The sequence below is a fragment of the Eumetopias jubatus genome, unplaced genomic scaffold (genome assembly GCF_037043125.1).
Source record: "Eumetopias jubatus isolate StellerSeaLion01/CBP00866 unplaced genomic scaffold, mEumJub1_p1.0 scaffold_16, whole genome shotgun sequence".
NCBI classification, from domain to species: domain Eukaryota; kingdom Metazoa; phylum Chordata; class Mammalia; order Carnivora; family Otariidae; genus Eumetopias; species Eumetopias jubatus.
The window spans coordinates 16,665,153-16,691,071 of record NW_028274822.1 but is presented as its reverse complement, the minus strand read 5'-3'; the positions used below and the strand labels follow the sequence as shown (position 1 = coordinate 16,691,071).

General features: G+C 48.9%; 1 protein-coding gene across 1 annotated transcript; it reads right to left on the bottom strand.

Moving 5' to 3' along the window:
• Positions 1–1,681: 1,681 nt before the first annotated feature.
• On the bottom strand, positions 1,682–22,915 carry CPLX4 (complexin 4). Its single transcript, XM_028102864.1, has 3 exons — positions 22,749–22,915; positions 16,321–16,408; positions 1,682–1,909 (listed from the first exon to the last, which is right to left on the bottom strand). The coding sequence occupies exons 1-3, from the start codon at positions 22,913–22,915 to the stop codon at positions 1,682–1,684; spliced, it is 483 nt and encodes a 160-aa protein (XP_027958665.1).
• Between the last annotated feature and the right edge of the window lie 3,004 nt (positions 22,916–25,919).

Below are 25,919 nucleotides of genomic sequence, written 5' to 3'. Positions count from 1 at the left end.
ACTATGACAGTGGACTTCAAGACCAATTAGCCGAGGGGCGCCTGGGTGGCTCAGTCGTTAAGCGTCTGCCTTCGGCTCAGGTCATGGTCCCAGGTACCTGGGATCGAGCCCTGCATCGGGCTCCCTGCTCTGCGGGAAGCCTGCTTCTCCCTCTCCCACTCCCCCTGCTTGTGTTCCCTCTCTTACTGTCTCTCTCTCTCTCCGTCAAATAAATAAATAAAATCTTGAAAAAAAAAAAAAGACTAATTAGCCACCAGCATTACTCCAATATTCTCCCAGGGACTTCCAAGAGAGGCTAAACTTTTCCAAGGATCATAGGTCCTGGACCTCTAATGATTTGTTTTATTTGCATATTTTCATAACATGAAACTTTATGTTTCATGCATTCTAGACGTTCTAGAACACATTCAGGAACTCTAAGTTAGAGAACAGGTTAGCCCCTAGCTTTTTGGTCTTAGTTCTCCTTTCCTCTGATAGAGCAGTTCTTGTCTTTGGGGGTGCCTGGGTGTCTCAGTTGGATAAGCATCCAACTCTTTGATTTCGGCTCAGGGCATGATCTCAGGGTTGTGAGACTGAGCCCCACGGTGGGTTCCACGCTCAGCAGAGAGTCTGCTTGAGATTCTCTCTCTCCTCCCTCTGCCCCTCCCACCTCCGCTCTGGTGAGCCCTGAGCATTATTTATTCAATGAGCAGATTCACTGAAAGGCTAGTATTTTGTTTTGGTTTGGTTGGCTTTAGTTAAACAGCTCTAGATGTTTCTGAGGTAAATATTCTAAGTCTTTTGAGCAGTTCTCTTTGAAAGAGAGCAAGTGTTAAGAGAAGGAAATCCAGTATCCCCTGGAAGACTGGGGCGCAGAATGACAGCATGATTTACTGGAAGCTAGTCTGCAGCAGAGGGATGGGGGGGCGGGGACAGGAGAGGAGAACAAAGGAGAGGCAGGGGAGGCGAGATGGGGAGAAGGGGACCAGAGAGAAGGGGGGGCGGGAGGACACACACACACACACACACACACACACACACACACAGTGAGATTGATTTAACTTCTCAATGCTCTTTATTTGTCCACCTGCAATGATGCCAAGGGCTGGTGAAGTCCATTCTCTGTCTTCATTTCTCATCATATCCCCGCCACTGCCCCTTGGCCTTGAACTGTCCAAGTGCCGAACTTGATGGGGCCTCGAGGATCAGCCGTGTCAAGGTGCCTGGGAGTGAGAGTCAGTGTGATCTTTGCTTGCCCTTGAGCTGCAGCCTGGGTTCCCAGTGGGCTCCCTGACCTCCCACATCTTTTTCCAAGGGACCTGGAGTCATGCTAACGGTTGGAGACGGTGAGACCTTGCTCTTTAAGAAAGGAAGTCAGAGAGGAAATGCCATTTGCTTTCGTTTCTTCCAGGTTGTCCTGAAGATCTTCAAGCAGGAACGTGTTCTCTATCACTCACAGATGAAATTTCACACTGAGCCACATTTGTAACTAAAAGGAAAGTATGTTTCCTACTGCAAGGTGCTGGCTAAGCGCTCTACCAGGAACAGTTAGAACATCAAGCTGTCGTCTACTTTGTGGAGAGCTTTCTCATCATGGATTTTCTGTGTTCATTATGTTTAAGTATACGCTGCTGGAAATGCTCCTCAGGAGAGTGGTCACCTCCATCTTGACCCCGTTCCCTCCTCCAGCCCGCCTGGCCCCTCACATCACAGAACATTTCTGCTCTGCCGTCTGCTTCATTTCCGTGAAGGTGGCCTGGGCTTTTTCTTTTATGGTATCCAAGTCCATGTTCTGGAGATTCTGTAAATGCCCAAGAATCGAATCCTTGTCTTCTTCCTCTTCTTGATCTTCATCTACCATTTTCCGGAGATCTTCGGGCAAGTCCACATCGTCTCCAGCCATCTGGATTTGGTTCTCGTCCATTTCACTCTGTGCAAAACACAAATGCAGAAGACATAAACCACTCGCAAACAACCAAACCACCAAACAGACAGCAAAATCCTCCGTCGGAGATGGATGACATGGATGGCGCGCTCGGCTGTCTCTCTGTGCAGAGCCTGGAGGTCCTGGTTGACATGCCTCTCTTTCACTGCACCTCGGGCCGATTAGAACTTTCTACAAAGGTGGTTCTCAAAGTGTGGTCCCTGGGCCCAGCAGCATTAGACATCTAGGAACATGGTAGAAAGACAAATCCTTGGGCCCCACCCCAGACCAACTGAATCAGAAACTCCTGGGCGGAGCTCAGCACTATGGGTTTTAAAAAAAAAAAGAATCCGTCCCCATCCTGCCTGCCAGCAAAGCTTGAGAATCACACTGTAGACTCCACCTCAGGGCAGATTTGCAAGCTTTGCCATCTACTGGCCCCAAGCTGTGACTCAGTGGCCCCCGCTGATCCCACCCTGGAGGGTGCGGTCTGGGCTCACAGGGGGACCAACCGTGCTCAGTCACCATGGCAACTTCTGCTTGACCTTTGCCCCTTCCCTCCCTTCTACTAGACGGGCCCCTTGCAGGGCACAGAATCGTGTCCAGTTCAACCTCGCATGCTCCGCACCTGGAAGCAAGTCCGCACTGGCGCTTGTTTATTACGTGACTCGTCGGGGGCATGGCTGCTACCCAGCATCCTTCTGCGCTCCTCCCACCACAGTGTGCCCCTTACATATTTCACTGTGTGATCCCAAGAGTGTTGCAGAGTTTCGTAGTGCATGCTGCCTGGTCTCAGACATTCCCTTATCCCTTTGGCCACGGGGCCAAGAGAGAAGAATCTAAAGAAGTTTCTCTGGGATGGGCGCCTGGGGTGGCTCAGTCCCTTAAGTGTCCGACTCTTGATTTTGGCTCAGGTCATGACCTGATGGTCTCAGGGTTGTGAAGATTGAGCCCCACACCCAGCTTAAGATCCTCTCTCTCCCTCTTCCTCTGTTCCTCCTTCCCTACTCCCTTTCTAAAAAAAGCTTTCTCTGGGAAAGGTAAGGGTAGTTTATATTCCCAGGTGGCTGCATCAGATGATTTCTGAGATCAGCTTCTAACAGGAGGCAAACAGCGCTCCAGGGGCCCAGAAGATTACAGAATGTCAGAAAAACATAGGGTCAGAAAGACCTCAGCAGGCTTTGGGGATCACCCACCTCGATGTGCTGCGACCAAAGTGTGTGAAAACTCACGTAGAGATAAAGTGATCACTTAGTCTTGATCAGACCTTCATTGATTTGATTTTAGAAAGATCTTGACACCTGCTGAGTGCCCAGGTGGAGTTAAAGTCAACACCTACAGGAAAATATTAATTCCCCTTGCCTGGGTGCTGAGTAGAAATGGCTATAGACAAACATGGGTTGTCTCTGGGTCCAAAGAGCGCGTCAGAGTAAGGCGGACACTATTCTCCATCTGTAAAGTGGATCTCCCGGGCCTTCTCCAGCTCTAGGGCCGCATGGCTCCCCGCATAGTTCCTTCTTTTGGTTGGTTCTCTGGGCAGAAGGACAGCAAGCCTGGCTGCAGGGACATGTAGTGGCAGGATTCCCATGCGGGGGGAGACGTACCCCTTTTGGGGGGTACGATCCTCACACACGCCATCCCGGAAGGCCCCTGGGAAGGGCCACTCTCCACCGCAGCCTCCCGAGGGAGAGAAGCCTCTCCCTGCACTTGGCCAGGCCTTGGCCCCTCAAAGCGCTTAATGGATTAATTAGTTCCTCGTCAAACTCTTGTGGGGATTAATTAGTTAGTTAATCCGCAGGGGCTCCCAGCCAACCCTCCACCTCTCTATTTTTTATTTACCTACCCTAGAGGTTGCCTTTCTTGCTGATCATCCTCTGGGCAATTTTGCAGGGAGGAGAGGAAAGGCAGGTTGTCAGCCTGGCAATTCTCAGTTCCTGTCGATGCAGGACATCTCCCCTCTCTTACGCACCCCGAAATAAATAATGATTTGAAAAGGCATTCCTGAGGGACGCCTGGGTGGCTCAGTCCGTTAAGCGTCTGCCTTCGGCTCCGGTCATGATCCCAGGGTCCTGGGATCAAGTCCCACATCGGGCTTCTTGCTCAGCAAGGAGCCTGCTTCTCCCTCTGCCGGCCTCTGTCTCTCTCTCTCTCTCCGATAAATAAAATCTTTAAAAAATATATATTTAAAAGAAAAAAAAGAAAAGGCATTCCTGGGAATTCTGGCCCTCCCTCCCCACCCCTCTGGTTGGAAAAAAGATCTCTGTGGATGTCACCGGAGTTAAAACCAGAAGGGGCAGCCTGGAGGGGCGCTGGACCAGCCAGCTGGAGCTCAGAGAGTTGGGCAGCTCACGAGGGCGATGCTCCCCTGCCTCCCCTTCACCCCGCGGGTCAGCGTGCTGCCTCTGGGGAAGCTTTGGAACGGGTTCCTCCTTCAAGGAGGAGTTTCAAGTTTACTTTCTCCTCATTCCACTTGCCTGGGGAAGGGAGAGCGGTGGGGTTCCACTTTGCCTTACAACTCACCGAGGGGCTCTTGATTGGCACTTTTACCAAAGTGTGTCTCAAAGTGGGGTCCCCCAGTGGGGTCCCCCAGGCCAGCAGCATCAGCGTCTCCTGGGGCCTTGTTGGAAATGCGCATCCTCAGACCTCACCCCGACCTGCTGACTCAGAAGCTGGGAGGGTAGGCCCAGCAATCTTGGACTTAGTGAGCCCTCCTGGTGATTCTGGTGCACACTACAGTTTAAGAACCCCGGCTCCCCTTTCCTTGAAGACAGGACTGTAGCTGACTCATCTGAGAGGCTCCGAACCCAGCAGAGTGTCTAGCATGCAGACACAGACAGTAAATGTTCATTGAATGATTCTATGAGCCTGTCATCAGAGACTACAACAGCCTTCACAATCCTTAAATGTGCAGGTCTGCTTTGCTGTAAAGAGCTCTATTGTCATAGCTACTGACTTACTTGCCACTGCCGTTGGGCCAGCGCCCTGGGAGGCCCAGTGTCGGTTTGAGAATCATTGCCTGAGTGCGAAGGTGGCCACCACCACCACTTACATGCTGTGTGACCTTGGACACCTTACACAACCTCTCTGAGCTTTATTTCCTTACCTAGAAATTGGGATTCTATTATTAGCCTTAGAGTTGTAAAGGATTAATTAGATGACACCTGCATTATTTGGAGTGCATTAAGCAGTCAACCCCCGGTGGCTGCTCAGAAGTAGAATAACCCTCAGTGGTGGGCTGGGGATTTGCGCTGGATAATCGTGACTCCTGCACATGGTGGTCAGCCTGATCAGAGACCTTGCTCTCTGTGTACCTTCACCTCTGGCCTAGAAACAGCCCCCGCTTTCACTCCAGAATCACGTTCCTGGCAGGCTGGGCCTGTTCATTTCCCTTTCGGCACTAGGTCCTCAATTCTGGGAGACATCTGCCAGGCCTCTCTTGCCATTTGTCATCCCACGTGCATGTTTGTGGGACCCAGAGGACGGCCCAGGTTCATGACCAGCCCCCCCCCCCCCCCCCCCCCCGCCGCCCCGTCTGTCCCTCCCTGGGAACCTTATGTATACAGACCTCCTGCCTGCCTCCTGAGGCTTAGCAGGACTCACTGAACTCCCAGGGGCACCGGCCCGGTGCAGAGGCCTAAGCAGTCTCAGAATACATTTAGGCAGGGAATTTGGGGCCCTGGGAAGCCTGAGTGTGGTCTAGAAGAGGGTCGTAGGCTCTGGGCAGGGCTGTCCCTTTGGCCCTGTAGACTTTTCACCCCCATGTGAAGGAATGAGGCCCAGGACAGAGGGGAGCCCTCTAAAGCATGGGGCCCAAGGCAAGTGGCTCCAGTTGTCCAGTCTAAAGGCAGTGTTCAGTGTCATCATTGGCTATGGCCAGAGTCCTACAGTCACCCTCCTTCTAGAAGGACAACACTACTGACCATCCATCAGCAGCACCATTGCTTCAGGTGAGAACCCTTTTCCCTGGGCTGCAACCTGTGCTGTGTGTACCTTACGACTAAGGGCAGGACAACCAGACAGGGCCAGTGAGCAGCTAGAGGATGAAATGAAGCCCTTCAGGACCAAACCTGGGCCCTAGCCTCATTAGCACTGGGTCCTAAGCATGTGAGCTGGCCCCAGACCCAGGACAGGTCAAGGGCGAGGGTCCTGTTTGTAAAAAGGGGTCTGGGCTTTTTGCAGCCTTCTGCGGCTGACTCAGGCCGTTCCCACCGCGGAGGCGGCGTGGGACAGTCAGAGACCCGGGTTCGAGTCCCAGCTTTGTCATTCACCCTCTGCATGCCCTTTGTTTGGCAAGTCACCTTACACTACCGATGCCCAGTGGGAGGATTCCCAAGCAGATGGAAGGAGACATGCTGTCAGATGGTCTTGTAAGCTTCTAAGCCCTGGACAAGCGTGGCTGCGGTTATTCATATTTTTGAGAAAAAACGGGCAGCTCGCGGTCACCATCCCTGCTGAAAGGGTCCCTGCGATTAAGACGACACAGACAGTGACACAGAGCGTGGGAAAGTATTGGCCCTTGAGAGAAAGATCCAGGACAGAGCAAGCCACGAAGAGGAATCAATGAAGTGTAGACGGTGGCCCGTGCGCAGCCTCGTCCCCTGGCTTCCCCAACCTCCCTGCCCGCGGGACCTTGTCTGCAATCCACACAGCGAACGTCTCGAGCACACTTTCTGCTGCCCACTGACAAGTCAGGTAGGGGAGACCAGGGTTTGGACACGGTCCACACATCAAGGACGGCAGTGTGCCTCAGCACCCCCCCCAGATTCCAGTGCGGTTACAGACAACCTGACTCAGCTCCAGGGAGGCAGGGAGGCTTAGCCCTGGGGAGGGGGTGTGAATGAAGGGAGGCGAGAATGAGTGAGGGAGGAGGTGAGCCCGCATACAGTTAGGGGCCCGGACAGCTGCCCTTTATTCCTAGAGGCTCAGTCTCAGAGGTCTTCTCGTTTCTAGAAATCTTATCAATTTGGGATATTGTTTAATGCAGTTAAGAGCTAATTATTTTTATGCCGGCTGACCAGAATCAGTTTTAATCTCTTGGTTTTTAACTAGATTTATAATCTTCATTGCCAATGCTGAATGCCCCATTATTTAAATAGCCCCGCACCCTGCTCTGGTTATTCCTTGTGACTGATTTCTGACCTTTCACTGAAGGGTAAGCATGACCCTGGATTCCCACGGTCTGAGCCCTAGATTTTGACAAACTGGCCTTTATCTTGTACCCACCTCGAGAGAGGTTGTAAAACGATCATATCTCAGACGGCTATTTTGTCAAAAAGCTCAGCATTCACCACTTGTTAGGGTCCGAGTCAATCAAACTTGGTGTGCTGCAAATACCAGCTTGCTGGATTCTAGGCAGATTTTATTTGGGTTTTGGTCTGTTTATTTAGTTTTGGTCTACATGATACCAAACAGCTAGATTACTGGATTTCTTTGACTCTGACACATTGATCTAACATCAGATGTTTCCCTATTTGAGAGGACAAACCACCTCTCACTGTCCTCGGTATGACTAGGGGGCTGCATTGGCTTCTAGGGAGGGTGACAGCCACCCCTGGTTCCTGTCCCGCAGGAACCTATGAGACGTGGAGGGGGAGAGGTAAAAGAACACAGCCAGTCAGGGCGCCTGGGTGGCTCAGTCGTTAAGCGTCTGCCTTCGGCTCAGGTCATGATCCCAGGGTCCTGGGATCGAGCCCCGCGTCGGGCTCCCTGCTCAGCGGGAAGCCTGCTTCTCCCTCTCCCACTCCCCCTGCTTGTGCTCTCTCTCTCGCTATGTCTCCATCTGTCAAATAAATAAAATCTTAAAAAAAAAAAAAAAAGCCAGTCTACACCCCCCCCCCCCCCCCACCGCAGGTAAAAGTGAGCATGGCCTGCTTTGCCAAAGTAAAGGGGAATTGAGGCCAGAGCAGGAGCGAGGCCGACTCCGATGGTCTGTGGCAGGGGCCCAGGCAATAGAATTTTTTAAAAGCTTTCCAAGTGATTCTAGAGCGGAGCAGTGCGGAAGCCCTTGTCTGGGGCTCGCTACCTGCAATATCTGCTACACCACACCGTTCTCCCCCCGTCAGCTACTTGGACAGAGGGTGCGGCTGTGACTTCTCCGGTTGAGAGTGTGCACACATACAGGACCCAGGAGGAGTGAGGGTCTCTAGATACCAGCTGTGTACATCTCCCACCTTCTTTTCCTTCGCAAAGGCATGGCAGAGGGGCTTGAGAAGCCCGTGGAGGTCGCTATCCAAGCCTCTCGTTTTCCAGAGGAGGAAGCCGAGGTCCTGAGCCTCGTGTAACTGTCATTCAGCTTGTTTGGGGGTGAGCAGCCCGCACCGCCGCTGGGGCTGGCAGGAAAATGCGGCCAGTGGGGTCCGATCGGCTTGGGGTCTTATCCGGCCTTGCCATTTACAGGCGGCGTGACCTTGGGAAGCCCCTTTCCTTCTCCCCGTCCCAGCCTGTGTCCTTATCTGTGTGAAGGAGAAATAATATCGACCCACCTTGCCTGGTGGTCGTGAGGACTCGGTGAGATTGCCCGCGTGGCTGAGGACCACGGCCCCGGCGTCGCGGCGTCCCGGGGCTCTCTCTCCCCTTCCCCAGCTCCCCTCAGGACATCCAGGGCATGGCTCTTTCAGGGGTGGGAGCAGAAGGAGCAAACTGAACTGGGACAGGATGGGGAGGAGAAGGAAGGGAAGGCCCTTGACGGGCCCCCGATGGCCTCCAGCTCTGCCACCAGAAACAGCTGCCCCAGAGCAGGAGGTTTCAGGGTCTGGGACCCTGCTGGGCGGCCCAAGAGCTCCGCATCTGAAGGAGGCCGGCAAAGAAACGTCCACAGAATCAGATCTTTTTTCAAGAGGCAAATTTTAAATTCTGTTCTAAGGGAGCTTTCAATGTGACACATTTAAAGGCAACCCCGCTGGTAGATTTTCTTCTATCTTCCTCTTTATTCAACATGAATGATGCCTCTAATACAGCAGACGAACACCAGGTGTAACTAAATCATATAGCTCGGCAGGGGGCACAACATCATTTTTCAATGACTAACCTAGATTGACAATTCCGGTAATAGGATTAGGGTTCATTGTGGAACTGTTTTCTCTTATTAATTTGGCTTGACTTACATATACATTTTGAATTGGCGAGGGAGCGGGGCACATTTGTTTTTAGAAAGAATCTTGTGGCTTGACTTAAAACGTATTACTTCCTCTATTTGAAGAAATACGACATTTTAGTTATACTATAAAGTCACCTTCGGGCTTTGCGTACACGGTTATAATGTCTAATGCAGACTTGGTCTCTCTCTGAAAATTTATTTTAACATAACTCTCCCAGCAGATAAATTCTTTCTGCTGTTTTTGATACTTTGCTCTTTGGGTGTTGTTGTTGTTTTGTTTTGTTTTGTTTTTTCTCTTCCCAGGAACATCCCACATTCAGCAACCATTTTGTGTGTGTGTGGACACACATGCGTGCACACTTTCTACATGTCAGGCCCTGTGCAAGTCACCGAAGACAGAGATGAACAACTTAGCCCCTTTGTTACAGAGCGCAGATCCAGCAGGCCAGAATATTCACGGTGGTCAGATAACAGGAGACATGCACGCTGGGATTGTGGGAGCATGAAGGGCGGTGGGAAGAAGAGGGCCACAGAAGGTTCTGCAAGAAGTGGCACTAGACCAAATTCTTCCGGGAAGAAAAGGGGCGACGGAGAGCGGAATGTGGGGAGCAGAGCAGGAGGAAGGTCCAGTCCAAGCAGGGAGTAGCAAGAGCTGAGACTGGAAAGATAGGAGCCGCATCATGGCTTTATTCTCGCAAGTTATGATGAGCCTTTTTGTTTGGTTTGGTTTGGTCTGGTTTTTAAACAGCGGACACACAGGATCAGATTTGCATTTTGGAAACCTCACTCTGCAATTCTTTTTTTTTTTTTTTAAGATTTTATTTATTTATTTGAGAGATAGAGAGCATGAGAGGGAGGAGGCTCAGAGGGAGAAGCGCACTCCCCGCCGAGCAGGGAGCCCGACGCGGGACTTGATCCCGGGACTCCGGGACCATGACCCGAGCCGAAGGCAGTCGCCGAACCGACCGAGCCACCCAGGCGCCCCTCACTCTGCAGTTCTGAGGGCAGCAAGGCTCAAGTGGAAAAGCCGCTGATGAGCTGTTGTGGTAAAATGAGCCCTGCACTTGGGGATGAGTTGAGGATTATGTGGGAGGTGACATGAGGGTGACTTGATGATTTACTGGGTGTGAGGCTGGAGGAGGAGGGAAGAGTCAAGGGTGACTCCCGGCTGCCAGCCTTGGCGGGGTGAGGACAGGCTGGGGTGGGGGTGGGCATCCCTGGAAATGGGGCCTACAGGAGGAGCAGGTTTGGGGGAAAACGAGCCAGTCTGTTCTGAAGAAGAGCTATGAGGTGCCCAAGAGGAGGCAGATGCAGCAGGAACCATAGGGAGATTACGGGGGCTGCGGGTGTAGGTCTGAGAGTCATCCACACGCGTGTGGCCCCTGAGAGTGACAGCACGATGCCCTCCCTCCCCTCTCCCCCAAGGGGAGAGTGTGCAGATTCAGTGGGAAAAAGAGCAGGCCTGCGATATCCCAAAATCTGGGGGCAGCACACAGGGGGACGGTAACCCGTGGAGGAGACACAGGAGGAACAGTTCCGGGCAAATGAGACCCAGAAGCCGAGGAGAGAGAGGGCTTCCGGAGGAGGTGAGGTCATGACAGTCATGGCGTTGAGCAGGACTACCCAGCATCTGAAGGAGGTAGGCGTCAGTGGGGCAGTAATGGGAGCCGGTCACTTTGGAAAGGTACCTAGAAAGGCATGTCTACTCCAAAAGTTCTATCTGCTTGTTCTCGTGGGGAGACATTTGACCTTCTTTATAAAGGAGAGACACGGAGAGGGAACGGGGAAGACACAGGGCAGGGACTGATCAGCGGAGCCAGACCCAATCCTAACATGAGCATCATGGATTCCCTTAGGTGCCTTGAGCCCTCCGGGTACCTGCGACCCCAAAGCCAGAGGAAATCCACACCGCGTGGACATGCACACAGTTTCCCAGATCCTTCGGATTATTGCATTTGATCGCCGCCCTTACTGGACTCCTTATGAGATTACTGCAATTAAAAGGGGTCATCCAAAGACACGGGTATAATAAATAGTGTTGTCATAAACAGTGAAGGATGAACCGGGGGAGGAGGCTTTTACTGTTCCCTAGAGGGCTGGGCCCAAATTGCTCCTTTCCCGAGTCCAAATTTCCTTCCCCCGGTCAGCAATCAGTGAAACTCTTTCACGGGGAACACCAGCCAAATAATTTCTTTAGAAAATACAGTTCTAATTCCAAAATGTGACATAGTTATCCTCATTAGACCTGACAGCTCCCGGGAAGACATTTTCCTCAAATCTGCTCTCCGTTGGGCCTCGGTAAGGGGAAGGGCCCAGAACCGCCTCCTGCTGGTTGTGTGGCTGCCGGTGACCCCGGGGAATTGTGAATGAGGCACCAGGGGGTCATCCCTCGTTAGCTGGAGGACACGGTGAATGTGTCCAACTCCCCGTGGACTGCTAAGACTATTAGTACGGCTGCTTACCCAATAGGCACTTGATAAGACAACAGAGGGCTTAGAAGTCTGCAAACCTTGAGGGGAGGGAAAGGTGGTTATGAGGCGCCCAAGGAAGGGCCTGGTGATGACCCTTTGCTTTCTGCCCAGCACTGCTTTCTTGTTAGACAGTTGTGTTCGTTCTCGAGTCTACCATCCTGGATGGAGACACGGTTGAGAGAGGGTGTAGGGGCAGTGGGGCATAAAAAGTACTGTGTGAAGAATCGGGAGGCTGAAGGACCCATTGGCACAGTAAGCTTTGTGAACTTGGGCAAGTCCCTTGATTTCAGTGGGTTTTATGATTATGCACTGATGTGCTTTTTTATGTCTATAGAAAATAAGTTTAATAAAAATAGAAAGACCATTCAGACAAGGGGAGCCAAAGTACCGGGGCAGCCCAGGAACCCACACCTGCCCCAGGAGGAGAGCTTGGACAGTTGGAAGGAGGGGCAGTGGGTATGCTCCTCAGATGACCCTGCCCATTCCGAGGTTAAGGCTAATTGTTAATGACAATATGATTTGTCCTACCAATGCCTTTTGATGACCTTTTTTAAAAGTTGCCATGCCTTACATATATCCTCAGGACTTATTTATCTTACACCTGGAAGTTTGTCCCCTCTGGCCCCCTTCACCCTTTTCACCCTCCCCACCCACCCCACCTCTGGCCACCACCAGTCTCTTCTCTGTGTCTGACTGCTTCTTCTTTGTTAAGATTCCACATACAAGTGAGATCATACAGTATTGTCTTTCTTTGTCTGACTTATTTCACTTAGGATGATACCCTCAAGGTCTATGTTGTTGCAAATGGCAAGATTTCCTTTTTTTGTATGGTTGAATGATACACACACACACACACACACACACGCACGCACACATACACCCCAGGATGGCCATTTTCAAAGGCAATAATCAAATAAGTAATCTTATAAAGAAGTGAAGTAATCAAGATGCCCAGCCCCACGAAGAGGATATATGTAACGATTTGGGAATCTGTTGCCCCATCTCCAGCCTCGCAGTTCCTCTGTCAGCACTGCCCCCCCAACTCTAGGGGTGTAGCACTGGCTGCTGGCCCCTCATTTCTTTCTCTGGGGTCTCTGGACTTACGGCCATGGCCTTGAGCTTCCCCAATCACAACGAGGCTCCGGGGCATGGCCTGACCTTCCAGGGCCTCCTTGCTCCTTAAACGGAGCATCGAGGAGATGAAGACCTACAAATTCAAGTCCCATTGTGGTTTTCGGAAGGCCTTCTAGGGATTCCACTGTGAGGAGTCCTTCTGCATAATCAAAGAAACCCCTAAGAGTTACATACAGGTCCGTGTAGCCAGCAGCACGGGTCCCTCCAGATAAGCTGGCTTGGTACAGTACGAGAATCAAAGCATGGCTTTCAAGGCCCAGGGAAAGACTGTCCCCATAGTGGTCATTTCCCCAAAGTCATCCCCTCTTGGGGCCGAATATTCCAATGCCTTCCCCTCGTCCTCGATTACTGGCGTTTCAAAATCTCCCTCCATCCTGCCCGCTGTGGAGACAGCTCACCCCGGTTTGCTTTCTAGCTCTCCGTCCTGGCACAGCATGGGAGGGTCCTGCTGCTCAGACGCTCCCCTCCCGGCCTGTCCCCACCCGGCCCTTGCGGGCGCGGCCACCTCCTGTTGGCAACAGCCGCTCCTAGGAGGGCCCTCCAGGCCCTTCCCGGCTCGCCAGCACGGCAGCTGCTTTACAATACAATGCACAATCTGGTCCTTAGCAGCAAACGAATAGACTTCCAAAAAAAAAAAAAAAAGATCACGTCCAGACATTTATTTCTGTTCCCAGCATCACCGTCCCTGCTGCAACCCCCAGGCCCCACGGAAGAACTGAGAACCGCGGCGCGCCCATTACTTCCCTGCGGCTGCCGTGCGCGTCTAGGGACAGCAGGGGGCGCGAGGGAGCCGATCCTGTCCCTGCCCCGCGGGCTGCACACAGAAGCCAGGGCAGGAGTGGGGGCTGCTCTTGGCCTGGGGAAATGCGTCTGTCCCCCGGTGCAACCTTCTGGGCCTGGGGGCTTTGAAGGCCCGCTGTACCCAGAGCCTAGACGAGGCAGGTGGGAGGGAGGAGGGCACCTGTAACAGCCCCGGGAGGCAGAGGGGGTGCCCAAGGGTGGGGCTGGACTTCACGGGCAAGGTGCTCCGGGGTGGCTGGGCCCTTAGCCACATCTGGTGAGAAGTGGACAAAGTGGAATGGGAGCCCGCTGGTCTTTTTTTTTTTTTTTTTATGATATACTTTCTATTAATAACCATTTTGTGGATCGTGTAGTTGGGTTAGAGTTTCCCCAATTTGTACGTGCTGTATGAAAAGCGGGTAATTGTATCTGTTAGTATTTTTACTATTCACACCACAGGCCAATCCTGGAAGCACCGTGTAGAATCAATCCATTTTTAACAAAATGCAGTCATAATATAAAAGGACGCCTGGGAGGCCTCTGCCCGAAAGCCAACTGCAGCGACGGATCAAGGGCAGAGCACTTGAGAAGTGATATTCTCATCTGTCTACTTGGCTTGTGTTTGGGAAGTTCGCAGCGGCTCGCATGGCTGGGGCGAAGCCGGCAGACCACCCCGGAGCGGGAGAAGCCACGTGCCTGCTGGGTTTCGGGGTAGGAGTCTGCACCACGTCACTGAAATCCCCAGCCGTACAGGTTGTCCCCAAAGTCTTCCTGCAGGTTGAAGCCACAAAGAGCTCAAAACGGCACTCAAACTTTTGGGACACCTCGAACACTGAGTAGAAATTGCAGAGACCTCGGGGCCAGAGGGAGCAGCGTTCAAATCCTTTTGTGAAGAAGTCCCTCTTTTTCGTGGTTGAGAAGCTTACGTTCCCATCCTGGTTCTACCAGTCAGTGGCTGTGGGTTTTTGCAAAGCTCCCTAACCCTTCAGGTTGCAGTTTCCTCGTGTCTAAAAAGAGGCAGTGGCATTAGGTCGTTAGATGAACTCAAAGTTCTTTTTCAGGGTTCAAGAAAAATGCAGGTGAGGTCTCACATGCATTAGGCATTTGAAGCAGCTATGCGGAAAGGGGCTGATGAGCACTGGGAAGTCATGCAATGAGAGATACTGGGCCCCACTGTTAACAATTGGTTGACTTTTTCACGTTCCCTCCACCGCACCCCCGGCTGGCTTTAGGGAGCCTTAGCCTATGCAGACATAGTCCCTGTCCCTCCCTTGGGCCTGATCATCTCCAGGGAGGATCTGAATGTGTACATTTTGTGGCTGTAATTCTTTCCTCTTTTTATAGCTTCTGTTGGAAAGGCTCTAGTCCCAAAGGATAGCTTGACTCTGAAATGTGGGTTCTTTTTCCTCTGAAGACCATCAAAACCCTGCTGCTGAGCCTTGAGGGGTTCACCCCTGAGGTTCTGGAAAGGAGCAAGACGTCGGGCCCTCATTACGAAGAAAATAATCAAAAGCTCATGTTCTCGACCTCGAGTTGTTGCCTTGTTGACACAGATCGGTGTGTTTACTCCAGGTCTTTGAGACCCCTGGCTATTTGCTATTATTATGAAGAAAGAAGACTTCCGGGCATAGACAGAACCACGGGAAAAATAAGAATTGTCATCTACTGAGCTCCACCAGTCAGGCACTGTACTAGGTTCTTTACATTATTGTACCTCAGACAAAGACTTGGTGACGCCGGTGTCACTGTCTCCGCTTTACAGATGAGGAAACTGAAGCTTAGATATATTAAAGAGCCATCTGAGGCTGCAGCAGAATTGAAACCCAGTTCTCCTAAAGACAGCTGGACCCAACCCAGGCAGCTTTGGGGAATCCACCAGACGATGGGAGCGGAAGGGACAGTGTTCCCAAGTGGCCAATGGGAAAAAGCATTAAACGAGAATAAGGGAGGCAAAAAGCAAAGCCCTTCTTTTCAAAATTCGTGGGTCGCAGTGAAAATGTTTAACCTTCGCTGTGAGTTTTCCTCTCCTCTCTGAGAGCAGAACCTGGTTCCTGGGGCGTCTTAGGGAGGGGAGTGTCTCCCACAAGTTGGAGCTCTTGAACTCTTTGGTGACTTCAGCACTGGCCTTGCAGGGACAGTGGGGCTGTCTCCCTTTGTTTAGTGCTGGTAGCTTCTGAAGTCCGTAGGGCACCCACAGGAGGAGAGCTTCTGAGCCCCACCGTCACACGTCAACACCTCCTTTTCCCCTCGGTAAGCCAGCTGCCTGACCAGAGCCTACAGGTGTTCGGTCTCTCCGCCAGCACCGAGATGAATCGACGGATGATGCCAGCGGATGGCCAACGCCACAACAGTGTCTCCATAAAGAAGGAGCCGATTGCTCTTTTGAAATACAGGCAGAGTATGGGGGGAGTTAAGACCCTGGGTTCTGCCCTTCCTGGCCTTTGGCAGGAGGGACTTACTTTCTCTCGCTTCTGCTTCCTCTACCATCAAGCGGAGGTGATGATAGAATACCCGAGAGGGCTGTTGGGAAGGTTTCAAGGAATTGCTATGTCCGAAGCTGTTCGAACAGTGCCTGGCATGTGATACTAAATGCCAGCTATGATTTCCTCCCTGTGTAGTTACACATAGAAGTTCTATGGGCTTTACAGAACTTTACATTAAACTGTCACTTATAGGTATTAACTCCATTTTGTTGAGAGAAAATGCAAGTTCATAGAGGTTAAATGACTTTGGAATCTAGTTTTTATGAACTAGTTCAATGTTCTTTTCACTACATCAAATGCCTCAATTAAGATTAAGACAATATACGTATGTGTACGTGTGTGCATGTGGGGTGTGTATTCGTAAGTGTGACCCTTTGCTGATAATCAAACATTCCCCATTTTCTATTATTTAAGAAATTAAATAGGATGTTTATTGTATTAAGAGCGTCTCACCTTTGGGAGTCTGTACTTTTCTCTGAGATGAACTCTGAGGCATGCCCTCTCTGCCTTTTTTTGTGTAAATGCAGCATCTCTTTCCATCCTAAAAGCAAAAGAATAGAATAAAGGATCAAAGGACTTAGAAAGCTGAGGGCATTCCAATCCCTGCACAGAGGAGCTGGACACTGGGCTAAAGCTTCCTATGTCCCCAAACACCTGCCTCTCTTTCTGTCGTTCTGTCATGACTCAAGGCAGACCCCTAAATCCCAGAGACGGCTTGGTTCTGGGAATCTCCTTAAGATGCAGCCCAGGGAGGGGCAGAGTGGCTATTCCTAGTATATAGTTGACCTCCCAGGGTTGCTCTAAATAGAACTTGGGGCCACAAACATCAGAATCCCCTGGGTGCTGGGTAAGAGCGCAGCTTCCTGGGTGCGATCTCAGACTGACTCATCAGAATCCCCTGGGTGCTGGGTAAGAGCGCAGCTTCCTGGGTGCGATCTCAGACTGACTCATCAGAATCCCTGGGGGCGGATGAGCGGAAGCTATGTTTTTCACAAGTTTCCTGAATGATTCTTAGTGAAGTGAGAACAGGGTCAGACCATCCACGGCTGGGGGGTCCTTTGGAGGCACATGGTATTTAGGGAGGTAGAGAAAGCTGTTTCCCTTCATTGTCACCCCCTCTGGGCCCCATTTTGGTACAGTGTTCCCTTCCGTTTGGAAGGAGGCATCCCCAAACGGGGGAGGGTAGATTCCCATAATGCTTTGGGGATGACCTAATTGGACTCAGGATTAGGCTGGGTGGAAATGGACTCCCTTGCTTACAGTGACCGAGGCAGGAGCAGGCAACCTTTGGGGGAGGTGCACTACGAGGGCTTCCATTTACACACATGGCCCTGCCCTCTGGCTATATTGGACCGGCCCCAGCTGGGTAAATGAAATCTTTTCTCTGGGAGTTTGGGACCAGGACCGAGACAGACAGACATTCACTGGGAAAGGTGGACCTGGAGGCCGTGGGCTGCCATGTTCCCCAGGCCACAGGGTCTGGGTGGCACGGCGAGGAGAGGTGACAGCTGAGAGGCAGGAAAACAAAGCAGCCATACTGGGGACAGGAGAGATGGCAAGAGCCCAGAAGGCGCTCACGGCTGGCTTGCCACATTATTCTGGTTCCTAGGTTAGGCCCCTGTGAGGCCTGGTGGGGTTTCTTTTCTTTTTTAATACTTAAATTATTTATTTATTTATTAAAGATTTTATGTATTTATTTGACAGAGAGAGAGAGACACAGCGAGAGCAGGAACACAAGCAGGGGGAGTGGGAGAGAGAAGCAGGCTTCCCGCGGAGCAGGGAGCCCGATGCGGGGCTCGATCCCAGGACCCTGGGATCATGATCTGAGCTTAAAGGCAGACGCGTAACGACTGAGCCACCCAGGCACCCCAAATTATTTATTTATGGAGAGAGACTGTGAGCCGGTGGGGGAGAGGGGCAGAGGGAGAGAGAGAGAGAATCTCAAGCAAATGGAGCCTGACACAGGGCTAGATCTCACGACCCTTGAGATCAGGACCTGAACCAAAATCAAGAGCCGGACCCTTAACCGACTGAGCCACTCCCAGGCGTCCAGCCTGGTGGGGTTTCTGCTGAGGGGTTTCGTGAAACATCGTTGCATGAAGCATTATTTGCATTAAAATAAATTCCGTTTTCATTTTTCAGGTGGCTAAATTGGTTTCTATTTCTTAACTTCACGGTTTGAAATCTTCTTCACCACCACACAGAAGCCTGCCTGAAGGAGGGGCTGATCTGAAGCGATCAGATTAAACTACTGTCCACGGGGCCCTGAGCACAGGCCCTCCCTGAGCACACTGCCCAGGCCCCCTCCCCCCGCAAGGCCAGGGCCAAAATAGGCACCAGATAACACTGGCCCATCTTCTGGATTTGGAGAGCGAAACAGAGTAAGTGACTTGCCTAAGAGATCAGTGACCCAGGGCTTAGGCAGAAGCAGATCTTTTCTCTCCAGTATTTTACTACGAAAATTTTTAAACATACAGAAATGTTATTAGAATTTTATAGTGAAACCCACATACTCACCGTCTAGATTCTACAATTAGCGTCTTACTACATGTTTTATCACATACTTTTCTCTCTATGCATTTATCCATCTTATCTTTTGAAGCATTTCAGAGTTGTAGACACCAGTACTCTTTCCCCCAAACACTTCAACACGAATGCCATTCGCTACAGAGACATACTTGTTTGCAGTTCTTTTTTTTTCTTTTGAAGTAAAATCTGTGTACAATTCAATGCACAGAGCTTCCATGTACTGTGCTGGTTAATTTTATGTGGTGACTTGACTGGGACGCAGGGTGCCCAGATTAAACATGATTTCTGGGTGTGTCTGGGAGGGTGTTTCCAAATGAGATTAGCCCTTGAATCAATGGGCTGAATAAAGCAGCTTGCCCTCCTGGTGTGGGTGGGCAGCATCCAATCCATTGAGGGCTTGACTAAAAAGAAAAGGCAGAGAGGAAGGGGGAATTCTCTCTTTGCCTGTCTGCTGGAGCTGAGATCTCAATCTTCTCCTGCCCTTAACTAGGACTTACACCAGCAGCCTTCTAGTTGAGAAAGACACCAGCAACTTTCCTGGGCCTCCAGCTTGCAGACAGCAGATAGTGGGACTTCTCAGCCTCCATAATCACGTGAGCCAATCCTTATAATCAATCTCCTGTACACATATATACACATACACATATGCATATGTCTGTTTCTCCTATTGGTTCCGTTTCTGTGTGTAACCCAAACTCCTATTAAGATATGAAAAACGTTACTATCACCTGAGAAATCTCTCATCTCCATGTCCAGTTAACACCTGCTTCCCAGTCACTGTCCTTTATCCACCAGAGATTGGTTGTGACTGTTCTAGAACTTTCTATAAATGGAACCATAACCTACACATTCTTTTGTATAAGTCTTCTTTTACTCAGCATGAAAAAACTTTTGAGATTTATCCAGGTGGTCTTATTTATCAGTGGTTTGTTCCTTTTTATTATTACTGAGTGTGTTGTCCTGTATGAATATGTCAGGCTCGTTTATTCATTCTCCTGTGGATGGACTTGGACTATTTCCCATTCAGGGCCACTGTCAATGAAGTTGCTATGAATACTTTTGTCCAAGTCTTTTTGTGGACATACATGTTCAGTTCTCTGCAGTAAATATCTAGGCATGGCACCACTGAGTTGCAGGGTAATTTGGTTGAGTGAGTTTAGTTTTATAAGAAACAGCCTGACTTTTTCCCAAGTGGCTGTACCATCTCATGTCTCATCAAATGGAAAAAAATTCTTAAGTTTTTCCACATTTTGGCCAACATTTGGTATTGTGTCTTTTTAATTTTAGCCATTCTGGTGTGTGTAGTGGTACTTTAGTGTGATTTTAACTTTCATTTCCAAGATGACTAATAATATCAGATGGGTTTTTTTCATGTACTAATTGGCCGGCCATTTGTGTATCTTTATGAAGTACTTGTTCAAAGCCTTTTTGCCATTTTTTCTTCTTTTTGCTTTCATTATTGAGTTGTAGACATTCTGTATATATTCTAGATCCCAGTCCTTTGTCAGGCATATTTTGCAAATATTTTCTTTCAGTCTGTGACCTGCCTATAAGTATTCTCTCTTTTTTTTTATTTGTCAGAGAGAGAGAGAGAGAGAGAGAGCATAAGCAGGGGGAATGGCAGGCAGAGGGAGAAGCAGGCTGCCCACTGAGCAGGGAGCCCAATGCGGGACTTGATCCCAGGATGATCTGAGCCGAAGGCAGACGCTTAACTGACTGAGCCACCCAGGTGCCCCTGTAAGTATTCTCTTAATAGTGTCTTTTGACGTACAAGAATTTCCAACTTTGATAAAGTCTACATTATTTTAAAATTTTACAGTCATTGCTTTCAGAGTCATGTTTAAGAAATCTTTGCCTACTTTCAAGTTGCAAAGATTTTTCTATATGCTTTATAATTGTAGCTTTTATGTTCAGTTCTGTGATGCATATCACCGTTCAAGTAACAGGGGCACCTGGGTGGCTCAGATGGTTGGGCGTCTGCCTTCGGCTCAGGTCAGGATCCCAGGGTCCTGGGATCGAGTCCCGCATCGGGCTCCCTGCTCAGCAGGGAGCCTGCTTCTCCCTCCGCCTCTCTCTCTCTCTCTGTGTCTCTCATGAACAAATAAATAAAATCTTTTAAAAAAAAGTTCAAGTAACAAATGGTATGATAGCAATTATTGTACCATAACTAAGGTAAAGGGACATTTTACTATTATTGAGAAAAATGGAGAGATCAACGGACTGTTGTGCATTCTAGGTGATGAAGCTATTGAAAACTCAGGCAACAAACTGGAAGTCATGCCTCTTGCCAGAAGCAGGCTGACCCCATTGCCCTGCTACTATTTCTTAAATCGGGTGACTACATAAATTGGTAACACACACACACACTGACACACACAGCCAAGTAGTTGGCAAATAACCCAATCCACTGATTGACCACACCATTTGGGCATTCTGGCCTTTGATCTATCCAGATATAAACTTAGGGAAAATTAGGACATTAGTTAATCAAACAGATGCTGTATCTGTGACCAGATGTATTGCTTGGGCCTCTTATATGATATTTTACACAATCAGATGTATTGCGTAAATTTCTGGTCAGTTTCTTTTTATTCACTCACTTGAGCTGAGAACATTTGGTGCTATCATTCTGCTTCTGTTTCTTCATTATGCTTGTTTTTTGTTTGTTTACAAGCCCTAGGAGAAACTAGCCTATATGCAGTTTTATTTTAGCACCAACATCATGTGTGCAGTTCTATGTATTTTTTAAACTGACTTTAATTGACTGCAGAGCCAAGTGTAATACATTCTAGGTAGTTTATAAGCTACAATTTCTTTCAGAGAAAATATAATAGACAAAGTTTCCATTAAATGTAAGCCTTTGTACTTTCTTAGTTTCCTCCAGGTCATTAACCTTTCACTTATAATCATCTTAGCAATAGGACTTAGGCCACTCTTATGTAATTGATCATTAGCAAAAGAGCCATGATGGCAAAAAAAAAAAAAAAAAATACTCTTATTAAATGAGAAATACTTCTTTTTTTAAAGTAGGCACCATGCCCAAAGTGGGGCCTGAACTCAAAACCCCGAGATCAAGAGTCGCATGCTCTACCAAATGAACCATCCAAGTGCCCCGAGAAATACTTTTAATTAATACTTAAAAAAAAGAATGAACACTTAACCTCAAGATTGAGGCTTCAATTCTTCACTGTTATGAAAAGACTCTTAGGGTGCCTGGGTGGCTCAGTTGGTTAAGTGTCTGCCTTTGCCTCAGGTCATGATCCCAGGGTCCTGGGATCGAGCCCCACATGGGGCTCCCTGCTCAGCGGGAAGCCTGCTTCTCCCTCTGACACTCCCCCTGCTTGGGTTCCTGTTCTCACCATCTCTCTGTCAAATAAATAAATAAAATCTTAAAAAAAAAGACTTATTCTACCTTAAAATCTAAAAAATTACATACAGATTATACTTAAAGATCAGTCTGCAGCAGTGAAAAATTGTGGGTGATATTCACATTCCATAATTCCCAACTAAAATGTTACTGATGTTTTGTTTTTATTTTACATAGTCAGGAGAATGTCCTTATGTAGCCAGGAGAATGTTCTTATTTCTTGGGGGTACATTGCTGAAGTATTTAGGGGTGAAGTACCATGTCTTTAACTTTACAACTTACCTTAAAAATGCCTCTATCTATCATCTATCTATCTATTTATCCATCCATCCATCCACCCAACTAATCATCTATAAGCAAATACAACATGTTAACTGTGACTTTATTCATAGGTTTACATGGGTGTTCATTATACTGTTCTACTTTTCCGTACTTTTAAAATTTCCATAATAAACAGCCCACAAATTTATTCACCGTTTTTGTGAAGCCGAGTCCTCTGACCTAACCCTCTTGTTGTGCTTTCTAGGGTTTTCGCACACGTAAGAGAAAAAAGATTGCATGGTGTGTGCTTTGAGGCCCTCTTCCAGGTGTAAAATCTGAATTCTTCAATTTGAAAGCTTTCTATGTGCTAGGAGGGTGAGTTTGGGGAAGACCGAAGAGTTGGGCTCACCATTGTTCATCTGAACATTTCAACCGAGGTTAACTGAAATGAACCTAGAGCAGAAAAAGTGTTAAGCCGCTTTCAGAACGACATACAGCTTCGTTCATTGTGTCTCCCCGTCATCCCTACAAGCAGGAGGACGTGGTACCTGCTGCGGCGAGGAGACGGTTCATGGAGCAGAACACACGTTCCTAAGGCCAGAAGCACACAGCACAAGAACACGCATCTAAACAGCAAAGCGAAAGAGGTCAGGAAGCTGAAGCAGGTACGGCCAGAATTCATTTCTTTTGGCTCTGAGAGGGAGAGGGAGCCGCGGGTACTCACTTCTCCTCAATCATTTGCTTCTGATATTCCTCATACTCCTCTCTAGTCATCCCTTGAGCTGCTGCCGGATCCGATGTTCCTCCTTCTTCTTTTTTTTCTTCAGACCCGCCACCGAATCCAAAATTCTTTACCTGGTTACTTATCATAGTTTTCATAAAGAAAGCCATGGTTTCTGCCCCCAGAAAAATAAAACCTAACTCAGACAAAACGTGAAGAAGAGAGAGAAAAAAAGACAAAATCTCCAAATATCCCCAACGACAGCAACGCGCTTAAGAGCAAAGGACTTTGCACGGCCTCATCTAATCAAGGGCATGATGATAGAGAAGAGTGGTTTGCGGGATGTAAGCTGGATTAAAGAGATGAACTCCTTAATATAGGGAGGCAGATGGTTCAGATTACTAAGGCATACAGTCAGACGCAACCGACTGCTTTCTGAATTAATACACTAAGCTAATTTCAGAGGCAAAAAATCCCTCACATTGTCTACTCCTCTCCCCACCCATTTCTAAATTTGAAATTATAAGCGCAGCAGGGCTTCATCAAGAGTCCTGTTTCAATTAATCAGAGCTGACTGACTACATGTCTGTAATGGAATGTCCAAATTCCAGCCCTTGAGCACAACATCCTGTTGAAAACGGAGTCCAGTGAAGCTCAAAACCCCAAATGCTTCATTAAGCAAAAATAATCCTTTGATCCATCATTTTATCTCATTTAACTCTTAAGGACTATGCAAGGATTTGCCTTTTGGCGTGCTGGAGTTGTGCACTTCTTCCGTGGCGCCCGTGGCCCATACATCAGTCCTCAACTGAGGTAAGTCTAAAGGGCGAGCCAGTGAGCCCTTCACTTAGATCTGGAAGATCACCTCAGCCCTCTCCTGCACTGACATGTTACATCTCTGCTTGGAAAATGAAGCACCAGACACTTTCAGTGCTCAAACCCACAAGGTAAGCACATGAGCTAAACCACCCACGTGGAACGGGGTCACATTTTCCCCCTTACACTGGGTCCACTTCCTGGGGGCTCTGTTCATGCTCACTGGTGTACTCTGATCAAACTTTTGACAATGTTTTCTAACACGCAGCACATTTTCAGTGGCCGTGGTTTTCTTCAGGTCAAGGGAGGAATTGAGTATGGCTAAGACTTTAATCTGTTAGCATCTTTCTAATTAAAGCACTCCAAGAGGGGGTGGGGCGGAGAAAGAGATGTAGGCTCTTTGTAACCTGGGCTTGTTAATTTGTCTGTAGGCGTGGGCCCCTCAGATCGTACAGAACTGGGTAATGGTTAATAATTCCCTTTTACTAACCTATTTAAAGATGTTGCTAAAATGATCTCAACGGGAAAGACTGCAAAGGGTCGGGATGAGATAGGAACTGAGCCGAGTACTCCGACCAGGAGCACGCATTCATACTGGCTGCACTTTCACTCCTAGAGGCACCGCCTAGAACTTGATGCATTCGTACCACTGTCTCTACACTGCCATTTCTAACCCACTAGGTCTCCTCTCCTCTTGCACTGAGGGGTGTTACAGAGCCCGTTAGCTGATGGGGTAGAACTACAGCCTGGGATTCAGTGTTGTGTTTGCTCAGGTCAGCCCGACTCTCCTTTAGAAAACACTGCAGTGTTTCATGAGATTAAAAACCACTTAAAAAAAAAAAAAGATTTTATTTATTTGTCAGAGAGAGAGAGAGAGAGCACAAACAGGGGCAGTGGCAGGCAGAGGGAGAGGGAGAAGCAGACTCCCTGCTGAACAGGGAGCCCGAAACGGGGCTCCATCCCAAGACCCTGGGCTCACGACCTGAGCCAAAGGCAGACCCTTACCTGACTAGAGTCGTCCTAAAAACCACTTTTATTTCCCAAAGAAAAAGATGATCTGCGTAACAGCGTTGTTCCGAAAGCGGAATCCCTAGTTACACTTTTCGGTATGGATGTGGGGGAGGGGGTAATCTAGCATCACAGAGACCCTTAGGTAGTAGCTACACGCGTGCGGCAGCTGGATATCCCCGATACTGCTGTTTCCTGAAATCAGATCTCTCATGGTCTCCCCAGTAGATAATTCCATTTAAAGTGGGATGTCTTTAAAATCTCTTTATTCCTCAATTTATTACAATGGCCTTCCACTTGGACATCCAATAAACTATTTGCTATGCGTAGAGTCTTTTATTCCTCCAGAAAAGGAAAATATCCCAAGATTTGTGACATGGGGCAACCAAGTGTAACCCCTCAAAGGCTTCTCATCATACCTGAATGAAGTCCCAAATCTTTACTATGGCAAGGCAGGCAAGGCATATCCGCAATGCTCCAAGTGAACTGCATAACCTCTGACCAGTGTCTAGGCTTTACCTACACATAGTCTAGTCCAGTCTCTACCACCTCTCGCTCTCCCAGCAGGCTCGCTGATCAGGCATTATGTCATTTCCTCTGATTTCTTTCAAACCCATCTAATTTATTTAAATCTTTTATTTTATTCCATCCAGTAGTTCTCTGTGTTATAGCAGAAGAGGGTCAATTACCATTTTCTGAAACCACTTTAAAAGACTCTTTTACGATGCTACCAAGCCTGTGAGAGAAATATTATAAGGAAACTGACAATCATGTTTAGTTGAGTGGCAGACCCAAGATTTAAACCCAGTTTTGTCGGACACCAAAGCCCCCTTCTTTCAATACTGCATGGGCTCTCAAAACTGGGATTACTTGGTTAAATAAATGGTGCTTGCCAAGAAGATAAAAGTACTTTTAAAAACTGCCATTAGTGGGCGCCTGGGCGGCTCAGTTGGTTAAGCGACTGCCTTCGGCTCAGGTCATGATCCTGGAGTCCCGGGATCGAGTCCCGCATCGGGCTCCCTGCTCAGCGGGGAGTCCGCTTCTCCCTCTGACCCTCTTCCCTCCCGTGCTATCTCTCATTCTCTCTCTTTCAAATAAATAAATAAAATCTTAAAAAAAAAAAAAAAAAACTGCCATTAGTGATGATGAAGAGTTCCAGCTTAACTACACTTTTACCAGCATCTGGTTTATTAAAGGTGAAAACGTCAAATACACTGCCTTAATTAGTTGGTGCTTACCATTACCAGCAAGGGTAAGCTGTGCACCGTCACTCCTGCTTCTCTTTTCCTGCTTCTGTGCGCTGATGGCGCACGTGGTAGGCCACCTAGGGCACAGCGTGCAGCAAGTGAG

Coding starts and splice junctions, on each gene's coding strand:
- CPLX4 (XM_028102864.1), bottom strand. CDS start 22,915: ATGGCTTTCTTTATGAAAACTATGATAAGTAACCAGGTAAAGAATTTT. Junction 16,409..22,748: donor AAGCAAATGATTGAGGAGAA/GTGAGTACCCGC, acceptor TTTTGCTTTTAG/GATGGAAAGAGATGCTGCAT. Junction 1,910..16,320: donor AAAAGTACAGACTCCCAAAG/GTGAGACGCTCT, acceptor TGTTTTGCACAG/AGTGAAATGGACGAGAACCA.